The following is a 12,097-nucleotide window of genomic DNA, read 5'->3' as shown; positions in this document are numbered from 1 at the left end:
CACAAATAAATGGTTGGTATATAATTTGAACCGCAATAGTAAATTCTTGACAATCAGAGACATTACGTGACGGACACGACGGACGGTAGTGATGGACAGCACAAAACGGGCACAGCACGAAACTTGGTAAAACGCTCGGCAAACTTTTTCATCTTATATTCACTGTATGAATTCCTGAAAATGTACAGTAAGCTTAGTACCTAAATAAGGAATTTACTGCTAAATACAGGTAAATCGGTCGGTATATAATTTCATGTGAAGTAAATGTTATCAAAGAGAAAAGTGTCAGTCTTCAAATTATTTAGATAGGATTCAAGTACCGTTTTGGTAAATCAGCGATTCGTGTCAGCTAAAAATAAGGCCCGTAGCGGCCCCGTAAAACTGGGGTAACTTATTTTTTTTTTTAATGTTCTTAAAATGAAAAAGAACAGGCTAATGGCGATTTTAAAGTAAAGTTTACTAACTCAATTGATGTATTTTATTTGTGGATTCGCAAAAAATCACTCGATTGAAGATCTATGTAATGTTCTATGCTAGGTATGGTATGAAATACTACATTTATTGTCATGTTGCGAATTCAAGATGGCGTTACTATCGTCCTAATAGACCACAGAATATTACACAAATGGAGCAGACACAGACACATACCTATAAGAAACTAGCGCCGAGTCCCAACTGAAGGCCTGAATACGGTCTATCCGGGGGCAGAGCCCTGAGCGGCAGCACGTAGTTGAGCTCCAACCGGGCCGCCCTCCCGAGCCGCACGCAAAGCCCCAAGCCCAGGGATACCCGCGCCAGGGAGAGAGCCTGGAGCTGCGCCCCCGACCACTGGCCGCGGTGCTCTGAAATAGCTGATGATGATGATGTCCTCCTAGCCGATTATCGGCTACGGCGGCTGTTCTCATGTAAGGAGATCAGCCAGCTGCGCAGGACATGTAGTGCACAAGCATATGCTTGGACTAGCTGCTTCGTTGGTCTAGCTGTCCCAAACGCGGCTACTGAGCACGAGGTCTCAGGTCCAATCGCCGGGACGGGCTGAATTTGCTTTGTGAGTTTTAGAAATTTTCGCAAAACAGCCCGAAGTCTGAAAGTTGGTGATTGAAATACCCTTGTATCGTGTCGCACGTAAATGGCGGTCCTGCGCTTAATCTCTTTCCGATGGTGTCGGATTGCCCTCTCATCGGACTATGAGAGTGCTAATTAAGTTCTCTATTTAATAAAGTACTAGACCCCGGCTGTCATTTGATTATCTTTGGCAGTCGTTACGGGGAGTCAGAAGCCAGAAAGTCTGACAACCAGTTTTTCTAAAGACTATTGGGTTTCAGCGGTAACTGGGTTGAGATCAGACGGTTATTCGCTCCATGTGGCGCACTGGTACTCAGCTGCACCCGGTTAGACCCCGGAAAAGGCTAGGCTAATGATACTCGTAAAATATTATCCTAATACGAGAGGCTAGTACCTATGCGTAAGATGAGTCTCTGACCTGGAAAGGCGAGGCAGCCGGCGTTCAAGAACAAGTGGGAGCGGAATAAAGCGCCCAGCCCTGTGCGACCGCCTGGTACTGGGAGCGGTGCGAATAGGTGGACGCCACTGGCCCAGTATGCCTGGATAATATAGTATGAATGAATATAGTGGAGGTATGGCACTTTGAAACAACTATTGCAGCAACTGGCAACTATGTAGCTGTTTACATAATACTCCGTGGCGCTATCGAAATAATTATAGCACGGAGTAAGGGAAGATGAGCCTTCAAATAACGGACCATAGTCATCACCAAAGCGATCAGTTACCTACTTATAATAGCCATGAAGAACAAAATGACTAGTGGAGATATCATAACGCAAAATCTCCTAAGAAAGTAGCGCGACAGCATGCGGATTGCGGAGGACTAGCAATATTACCACTTTCGCCCTCAAACGCTTTCTTTGGAGACGCCCAATCAACATTAATCATTGCCAAATGTCTCAAGGACCTGAACGCCTCGCTAGTTTAAAAGTAACTGATAGTTTTAGTCACGCGTGCCGTGCGTTACAAGACCTACAAGAAGGCGCCTGACCTACCTGCTTAATAGAATCTGCGCTCATCTTTCCTTCCTTCGTGAATCCTATCGATATCGGAAAAGATGGATCTCACCGTCAGTTGCACAAAGCTCCATATAAAACTTCATTAAATTATATTGTTCACACTTTTTAACTTGTTGACAAAGAAAAAGTTAGCAATAGATTTAAAGATGCTCTATCTTTAATGAAGCTTTGTGCAACTGCAGGTCAATGTACTTACCCTCCCACCAACGGCCTGTCCATCACAATGTGGGCCTAACCCTCTCTGTTGAAAGCCGCGCACACTGGTGGGTCCTCCGAGGAAGAAGTGATCAGGCGGCGCCGTGCCATACACGTCGTGTAGGACGCCGGCCGCCGCGCAAGCCTGTAGTGGTAAAGAACAATATTTATTTGCATAATAATATATCATTTGTACACTTAGATCTAATGAGGTTAACCGACAATTTATTATTTCTGTATACGCTACAGAAATGTAGATACCCAAGGACAATCCCTGGTTTTGTACTAAACTACTGCTAGCTGTGGAGGAAAACCACTTGGGCTATTGTGATGGATATTAGTAGATTAGAATATGGGAAACTATGGGAACTATGGCACCTGCCGATAACAAAGCATACATATGTAACAATGTCAGGTGGAGACTCGTCAGCTCACTTACCGGACCCCCGCGAATCAGTCTAAATTGCAACAAGTGGGCAACGGGGATATCATTATAATAATCTAGCTTTCACCCGCGTAACGAGAGAACTGCTTGCTTAGCTGGATGGTGACAGAAAGTAAGCTACTTCCCATCTAAGTCCTCTAATTTTCAGCTTAAACCGTTCAGTCTTTCTTGAGTTATAAGAAGTGTATCTTACACGATTTTCTGTTATTTATTTATTAAATAGATACCAACCTGTAATACCACGCCAGCTTCAGCATTGAGCGTGTGGCTCGCCTGAGCTCGCAGCTCAGCCCTCACGTGAGCCACGCTGCCCCCCAGCTCGGCCAGCTCGTGGCTAAGTTGTACGAAGACCCCTAAATAAGTTACAGTCACCTGTAACACCACGCCAGCTTCAGCATTGAGCGTGTGGCTCGCCTGAGCTCGCAGCTCAGCTCTCACGTGAGCCACGCTGCCCCCCAGCCCGGCCAGCTCGTGGCTAAGTTATACGAAGACCCCTAAATAAGTAACACTCGCCTGTAACACCACGCCAGCTTCCGCATTGAGCGTGTGGCTCGCCTGAGCTCGCAGCTCAGCCCTTACGTGAGCCACGCTGCCCCCCAGCCCGGCCAGCTCGTGGCTAAGTTGTACGAAGACCCCTTGTGTCGGGAATACTTCTTCATCGCGGTGGTCCACGCTGATAGTGTGGCGGAGCACTGATTTTAAGTGTGGACCTGATAAATATAGATCGCTTATTAGAATAGTTTTGATCTTAGAACTAATTAACTAGATGACATGATGGGCGGTCTTATTGCTAAGAGCTTCTTCCAGATATCCTTAGGATAGATTGAGACAAGAAGGAAATGACTGTACGGGAGCAGTTAGGCAAAGTATATCTAAGCATGCTCTTGCAATTCGCTAACATACTTATTTATTAATAACTAGCTAATCCCGCAAACTTCGTATCGTTTAAACCTTCCCTGGACCTCTACAAACATTTTAATAGGTACTATCATAACCGGCAATGCAATGCATTCCACAACCAAACAACCAGAACAGAAAAGATTTATCTTCAACAAAAATACAAAATTTATAGGTATTATGTAAGTTGCCACAAGAAACACGCGTCAATAAACTTTGAAACTAAACTGCTAGATAACCACTGCCTCGATTTGTTTAAGTTATTTGGATTCTAATGCACTTTGTAAGTTGCATTAGTTGGCAGATATCATTCATCACTCACCACTGCTCTCCCGTATTTTGAAGCTGGTCTTGTTTAGCACTGTGACGTCACGCACGAGACCCTCCCACTGCACGGTGTGTTTTGTCTATAAGCATAAAAGCACCAGTAGATATAATACAAGCATAATCTAATATCATTATCTACCTAGGCTTTACCCAACTATTTGGACTTGGGACTTGCTTCCCAGTTGGCAGTTACTCAAGCAACCCAATACCCCACATAGTTAGTTATACCAAATAACTAACTATGTGGCTTCTGACTACCCGTAACGACTGCCAAAGATGTTCAAATGACAGCCGGGACCCAGCAATTTATCGTGTCTTACGAAACACGGAAGAACTCATCATGACAAGACGATCCACCCATCCATGAACCGACTGCGCCAAGAGTTGCTTAACCTCATGTACCGATAACAAGATATAATATCGATTGATCCGCGCAACTTTAACTTAGCCACGCTCTTTGGAGAGCAAGAATTATTATTTTGACAATAGCCCCTCCTATACAAGTAATGTCAAGTACCTATCTCTAGTATTCAAAATAAGAGATAGATAGAATATTGGGAGCAGCCGTTAGTAAAGTGTGCTACCGTGGGTGAGGTTTTGAACGCGACGTCGAAGAGCACGCCGCGGTCGAGGAGATGGTATCCTGACCAGGGATAGTCTTGACTGTGCTGGTATATCGACCCGGAGACCCTGCAAGATCATAATATTATAGCACATCCATATTGTCTCTATAATACCACACATCTTTAATTTTTATGTTAGGTATTTTATTTATCTACATCGTTAATGGATCCACCACATCGGAATATCGGTAACAGATTTTTATTAGGAGAAAATATATAGATAAAAACGTAAAATAGGCAGCATTAGTGCAACGCGCACGTCCTATAAAAAGTTGGTTAGAAAATCCTACAGAACGTCCTACAAAAAATCGGTCCGATTATCTGTCCCACAAAAATAGGCCCGACTACTGTCTTTCAAATAGTTTGATGTGAACGTGCCACCTGAAGGGTACATCCGATTTTCCGTAGCATTTAGTTTAGCGTATTGTTTTAAGCCGGTAAGAACCCGGCAGACCCCTCCACCAGCGCCTGTTAAAAATAATGCGGGAAATCGCGCACAAACATACAGGTCAAACTAAAAACTTCCTTTTTAGGAAGTCAGTTAAAAATAAGGAAACTTTAAACTCACACAGGTGAATAAGGTTTGAGGTGAAGTGGTTTGGAAACCGTGACATTAAAACTAGCGGTGTTACGATATCCATGGCTATAGGCAGCTTGTGCACGCTCGCCACGGCCGAACAGGTTCGGGAGACGAAGACCTGCAAGAATCACATGCCTAGCCTCTTCCCAACTATGTGGGGGTCGGCTTCCAGTCTAACTGGATGCAGCTGAGTACCAGTGTGCCAAGAGCGACTGCCTATCTGATTTTCTCAACCCAGTTATCCGAGCCACCCGATAGCGCTTTTTTCCCCCACGCAGAGTACACGTAGACTATGCGCTCTGCCGTGTCCTCACACCCGATTCGATGCAGGTACCTCCCGAAACAACCGTATCCGGTGAAGACCTGCGTCATGCGGTACGTGAGGGCGCCGTGACTCCTCCCGAGCCACTCCTCAAAGAGGGGACTTACCGCGACTATGGTGGCGTGCCCAACCCGATACCCCTTGGTAAGACTGGTTGTCAGACTTACTCGCTTATGATTACCCGTAACGACTGCCAAAAGCGTTCTAACAGTTCGGACCCTGGATTTTGTTATATAAAGAACAAACTTTTGACCTAGCACCCGCGTCCCGTAGCCCGAATTGTGACAAAAACTATTCTGAAACCTTGACCTGGGTCTAAGCTACCTCCCCTCAATTATCAGGTTATTATCGGTCCAGCCGTTCACACGTGATGGCGTGACCAAGGGTTTGTTCCCACTAGTTCTACTGCTTAGTTCTACCGTAGAACTAATGGGAACTTTTTTTCCCACTAGTTCTACTATATGAGATGTAACAAAATAGTAGAACTAGTGGGAATTATGGTTTTTATTGGTATTCCCACTAGTTCCACTGAACATTGGCAGTAGAACTAATGGGACATAATTTTGTTCTACTAGACAGAAGAAGTACAGTCGACGGCCGATAGTTGTGATTTTTTTCAGAGCTCAATATCGATAGCAGTCAGAATAACTTAGATTTTTTTCATGAATTTCAACAAAAATCTAATGTTTTTCTTTAGAAAAGTACTAGGACAGCAGAAATGAAGAGAAGCTAGTAAATCTTTTTTGTTCATCTAATTTTATAACACCTCTGTGGTGGTGTTTAAAAATTAGACATTGATAAAAAAACACGCTTTAAAAAGTTAGTTTAATGTGAGTGTTGTGTTGGAAACTAACAGTCTTTTTCAAAAAGTTAAACATCTGTTGAACACTTGTCTAAGTAAAGTGTGGCTACAAAAGGGACTTTAGTTCAACGTCATAATTTGTAAAAAAAATGACAAGTGTTCAACAGATGTATATTTTTTTTTTTTGTAATTTTTTAAAGCGTGTTTTTAAACTATTATTTTTATTTGTTTTTTTTTTTTGTCTTATTCATAGGGCTGCAATTCAAACAGTCAATCAGCAAGTATTTTTAAATAATTTCAATACTACATGAATTTTGTATAATTTAATGTAGTATTGAAAATGAATATCAATATCTGATTTTTAAACAACACCACAGAGGTGTTATAAAATTAGATGAACAAAAGGAAGGAAAAGGAGGAAAGGAAAGGACCTCCTCTTTATTTCTGCTGCCCTAGTACTTTTATAAAGAAAAACATTTGATTTTTGCTGAAAGTTATGAAAAAATCTAAGTTTTTCTGACTGCTATCGATTTTGAGCTCTGAAAAAAATCACAACTACAGATTACCGGAGACGGCGAGATGTCACCCAGGCCGTCGACTGTACTTCTTCTGTCTAGTAGAACAAAATGTCCCATTAGTTCTACTGTCAATGTTCAGTGGAACTAGTGGGAATACCAATAAAAACCATAATTCCCACTAGTTCTACTATTTTGTTACATCTCATATAGTAGAACTAGTGGGAAAAAAAGTTCCCATTAGTTCTACGGTAGAACTAAGCAGTAGAACTAGTGGGAACAAACCTGACCAAGGGATATAGAGATTGAATAGGGTTGTTTCCAATTTTCGAAAATCTATTTAAATAGCTTCTAAATAATTTAAAGATCACCCCTCCTAGGATTTTGCGACTTAAATCTCTTTACTTTTTATGTATTAGATTTTTTTCTATTTTTCTTAAAACATTGTCCAGAAAACGCTCGATCACGTGACTGTGACGTCACAGTATACTATGTGTTCCTTTACACTTTCCACATCTAAAGAGAAGAAACTAATTAGAAAGAAGTCATTGATTTTTAAATTCTAACAATGTATTCTTATAATATAGATACAAAAACAAATATTTTAAACATTTACATTATTTTTAAACATTGGGCACAAAAGAAAATACCTGTAATGTTTTGAGTTGTGTACGCGATAAAATAAAACTGTGCAAAGGAACGTAAAGTTTGTGTTTGTTATTGAGGTTATATTTGTGTCATCTTGGTTATTAGCAAAGAATTGAGAGACAAAAAAACTATCAGCTTTCATAAATCCTTTCTCCATAATTATTTTCTAACTTTCTTTCGCTTAAATACAAATAAAAACTAAAGAAAACATCACATCAATTCTCAGTTTATACCTGTCATAGACTGTCACTGTCAAATACTTGTCATTGTCAATGTAAAGTGACGACATCGGACTCGATTCGCCGTTTTCAAGGGCATGACGTACTAGACGATAAATTTAAATTTCATTAATTTTTTAAAAATTATGTGGTCAGTTATTATTAATATAATATAGCTTAACGTGTTTCTAGTTTTGTGAACCTTCCGTGCATATACAAATTTTTAATTGACTGAATACTAGGCAACAACCCTATTTTTTATATAGGTACCTATAAATTTAATTAGGATAGATGTACTTGTTGAAAGGGTCAGGTCAAAATCGCTTTGTGACTTTTAGAAACATTCTCAAAGCAGCCCTTAGTCTAAACAGTGATTGATCTGTGACGGCGGATATAGGGATTTAATTTTTTATATACCTATAAAAAATAGGATATGTACTTGTTGAAAACATCAAGTCGAAATCGCTTTGTGACTTTTAAAAACTTTCTCAAAGCAGTCCGTAGTCTATAACGGTGTTTAAAACAATACTATTTATTATTTCTACAGGGCTAAAAGAAGTTAGAAGCAGCAACCTTAAAAACCTTAAAAGCAGAACGTATTTTGAAAATGTGGCACACTGGTACTCAGCTGCATCCAGTTAGACTGGGAGTCGACCAAAACATACATAGTTGTGAAAAAGGGCTGTTAATGTTACCGAACACGACGCTGCCTTCATTTTCACCGACCGATGCGTTCACACCGCCCGTCACTCGAGACATTTCACGCACTTGGAACGTTACCTGAAGAACAATATTACTTTAGTACTATAGTTATCTACCACGGATGAAGGAAAGATGAGCCAAAAGGCAGTCTGGCAGCTCCTTTTAAGATTTTTGGTACTACAAAAAAATGGTCGGTTCCCGGCGTATAAGGGCGTAGACAGCAACGTTCCTCGTCCCCTGCAGGGTGTGCATTTTGGAGAGCGAATTGCTTAGGAGATTTTCCGTTATGGCACCTCCGTTAGTCATTTTGTTTGGTTACGGCTGAACTAACGAGGCGTTCAGGTGCCATGACACATCAGTCAAAGATCAGTCTTAATTGATTTAGTTTATGATTGGGCAAGTTACATATATAGAAGGCTTATGAAGGCAGAGCCAGTAACCCCCGAACACCCGCATGTTGACGCGCTACTTTCTTAGAAGATTTTGCGTTATGACATCTCAGCTCGCTAGTCATTTGTTCTCCATAGGTGTCTGCCGGGGCAGCGAGATTGTTCGCGCGAGTTACCGCGGCGCTGGTACACAAAGGGCTTAAGAAGGAACATGGTGGGGTTTAGTAAGTAAGAGTCTGACACTCCCTCACGCTGCACACACAGCGGGAGGGGTCATGTACCTCGAGTCCGTCGGGCGTGGCGTCGGGTCCTGATGAGACGTCGATGTATACGCAAATATTTCGGAAGCATCCAAGGTTGTCTAGTGCCTGCCTCACCTGGAACACAATGTTGTTGAGAGTTTGTGTGTTTGGTTGTTCAAACAGAAAATGAAAATGAAAATGAAAATTTTCATTTTCTGTTGTTAAATTGTTCGAAAGGGTTGCGATGCCTACCCTCGTTTTGGGTGCAGTGGGAAATTTGAATAATAGGTACTTATATAAAAAAATGGACAACAATCATAATTTTTTAATGTCATCCCAGATCATAGCGAATACTGAGCTAATTCATACCTGCCATCTAATTTATAATCTGTGTGTATTGTTTATGTTAGCATAGGTAATACTTATTTAATTCCATTTTAATTTCTATTTACATACTGTCTACCTACATCTCTTTTATTCGTATAAGGAGCTGGAAAAGCTTTCTTAAGAAATAAGCATTACTTTTGAAAATTCTTTCAAACCTGACTTTTCTGTTGTATTTCTCTATCCTATGTGCACATATATAAAATAAATAAATGTCCTAAACTGTGTCACCTTGTGTGCGCGTACAATAACGTCTTCGAAGTCCTGTGCCTTGAAGAGATCATCGACGGTGCCTCGGATGACGTCATCCTGAGTGCGGTCTAGTCCATCCACGTTCACGCGATCCACTCGAGCCTGTATGGCATAGCTGGTTAAGTTTGGCTCCGAAATCCGATTACTTCTATAAGTTAATGGCGTCAAAGGCCGATTTCGGTGACGGCGACTGTTCGTATATATGGAGCAGCCAGCTGCGCAGCTGCGAAAGTTTCTAAAACCCACAAAGCTTTCAGCTCGACCCGGGAATCGAACCTTCTCGGGTTGTCATGCATGCCAGTCGCGCTCGCGACCACTTGCTCAACGAGGCAGTCTATATTACCTAATGTAGTTCTTTATAATAATGAATAATGAAGTTGTAAGGCCACGTCCGCACAGGCAGGCGGCTGGCTTAGGGTCTAGAGCCTAGCGATTCACCTTGCGAAGCAAATAGCTTACTAAAATTGAACTTCCTAACCGCATTGCGTGCTTGGCGCCTAGCTAGCCGCTTCGCCTGTACTGTAGGAACTGTAACACTTTTTATCGTCCCACTGCTGTGCTGCGGCTGCCTCTCACATATCTAGAGAAGGATTGAGCATTAATCACCAAGCTTAACCAATGCGGGTTGCTGATTTCAGACATTTTAAGTAGTCAAGGTTTCCCCAAGATGTTTTTCTTCATCTTTTAATCAGCCCTTGATGTCCAAGATGTAGGTAGGTACTCAGAAAGTACATACAACTTAGAAAAGTTGCATTGGTACCTACCTGACTTGGAATCGAAGCCACGCTCATATTTCAGAGCATGGTTCGTTACCCGCTAGGCTAATCAATTCTAGGCAATAAGCAAGCGGCCTCCTTGAACGGCCGAGGGTGAAGTGGATCTATTGCACTGTTATGTCTGTAAGTACGGTGCAGTTTGGTACCTTGATCCCGTTGAGCGCGATGGAGGAGCGCGGGGGCGGGTCTTCTTCTAGGTCGTCAAACTCGAAGAGTGGAGCCTCGTCCTCCGCGAAGTAAGGAGTTCGATGTGACACCTGACACACACACAAACAGACGTCAGTACCATGATGGTACTAACAGTATAGTTCTACCATCACACGCAAATACAAGATGCATCTCTATATAACTTATTGAAAAGAAATAGGAAGATTGTCTATAACACGAACTTTTTTGCATCATCGTCTGCCGAGCCTTTCCTCAAGTAAGTATGTTGGGGTCGTCTTCAAGTCTCACCCCATGCAACTGAGTACTAGTGTAGTACATAGGGCTAAGGGCATATTTCTTTTCAAAACTTAGTAGTAAGTCTGACGACCAGTCTTACCAAGGGGTATCGGGTTACCGGTGTACGTAACTGGGTTGAGAAGATCAGACAGGCAGTTGCTTCTTGAAACACTGGTTCTCAGCTGAATTCGGTTAGACCGGAAGACGACCCCAACATAGTTGGGAAAAGGCAAGGCAGAGGCAAGTAAGATGACTTGAAGAGAGTGCTCTACAGGTTAAAAAAAAACTTTTAATATGACTCACCAGTACATAAAAATCTGAGTACAATACGTAAGTTACATAATATGTATAATTTTATACTTTACCTTCGCGTGAACTGTGCCCATAGTGTGCTTAAGTAACTTTGTGATGAAATTCATATAAAATGATTTTAATAATATAATCTTCCAAAATATTTTTGTTTTCCTTATATAATAGAGTAGTAAACAATAAAATTTTTGTCAAAAAGTGTGAACGCGCGGTGACGCGCGTCAAAACGTAACACAAAGGAGGGCAAGCTTTACTTAACATAGGTACTCCTTCGTTTCAGAAATAGTTAAATGGTTTTTAATACATATTTTTTTTTATTTTTAACAGAGAGATATTCATCACCATCTCCCGAGCCGTTACCCAACTATGTTGGTGTCGGCTTCCAGTATAATCGGTTGCAGCTGAGTAGGTACCAGTGTGCCACAAGGAGCGACTGCCTATCTGACCAAGGAAGACTGGTTGTCAGACTTACTTACTGGCTTCTGACTGACCCGAAACGACTGACAAAGAGATATTTTTACTAATAATGTAATAAACAAACATGCTTTACTAATGCACATAAAAATCACTTACAATTCCATCTTTGATCACCCCCTGTATAATGCCTTCGTTGCTCTAGCTAGGTGGTTGTCGCATAGTGCGACTGTGATTCAGGGATCGGGCCAAAATCATTTTGTGAGTTTTAGAACCTTTCCCAAAGCAGCCCGGAATCTGGAAGTTGGTGATTGATACGCCCGTGCATCGTATCGCACGTTGCTGTCGGTCCTGCTTGTGATATCTCTCCGGTGGTGTCGGATTGTCGTCCCATCGCGCTATGAGCGTGAAGGAATAGTGAGTGCACCGCAGTCCAAGCAAATGTGCGTGCACTATAATATGTCCTGCGCAGCTGGCTGATCTCCTTATATGAGAGCAGCCGCCGTAGCCGATAATCGGTAAGAACGCC

At 41.9% G+C, this 12,097-nt stretch overlaps 1 protein-coding gene across 1 annotated transcript; it reads right to left on the bottom strand.

Moving 5' to 3' along the window:
- Window positions 1–11,397, bottom strand: LOC110377836 (sorting and assembly machinery component 50 homolog B). The gene is made up of 14 exons (XM_064042536.1): window positions 11,211–11,397; window positions 10,548–10,658; window positions 9,605–9,727; window positions 9,029–9,124; window positions 8,352–8,436; window positions 5,140–5,269; window positions 4,533–4,638; window positions 3,944–4,028; window positions 3,211–3,434; window positions 2,956–3,096; window positions 2,281–2,424; window positions 1,484–1,604; window positions 649–842; window positions 1–174 (listed from the first exon to the last, which is right to left on the bottom strand). The coding sequence occupies exons 1-13, from the start codon at window positions 11,262–11,264 to the stop codon at window positions 649–651; spliced, it is 1,614 nt and encodes a 537-aa protein (XP_063898606.1). The 5' UTR covers window positions 11,265–11,397; the 3' UTR covers window positions 1–174.
- Window positions 11,398–12,097: the final 700 nt, after the last annotated feature.

Source organism: Helicoverpa armigera, chromosome 29 (genome assembly GCF_030705265.1).
Source record: "Helicoverpa armigera isolate CAAS_96S chromosome 29, ASM3070526v1, whole genome shotgun sequence".
Lineage (NCBI taxonomy): Eukaryota > Metazoa > Arthropoda > Insecta > Lepidoptera > Noctuidae > Helicoverpa > Helicoverpa armigera.
The sequence above is the reverse complement of the archived record's forward strand: the minus strand, read 5'-3'. Positions and strand labels throughout refer to the sequence as shown.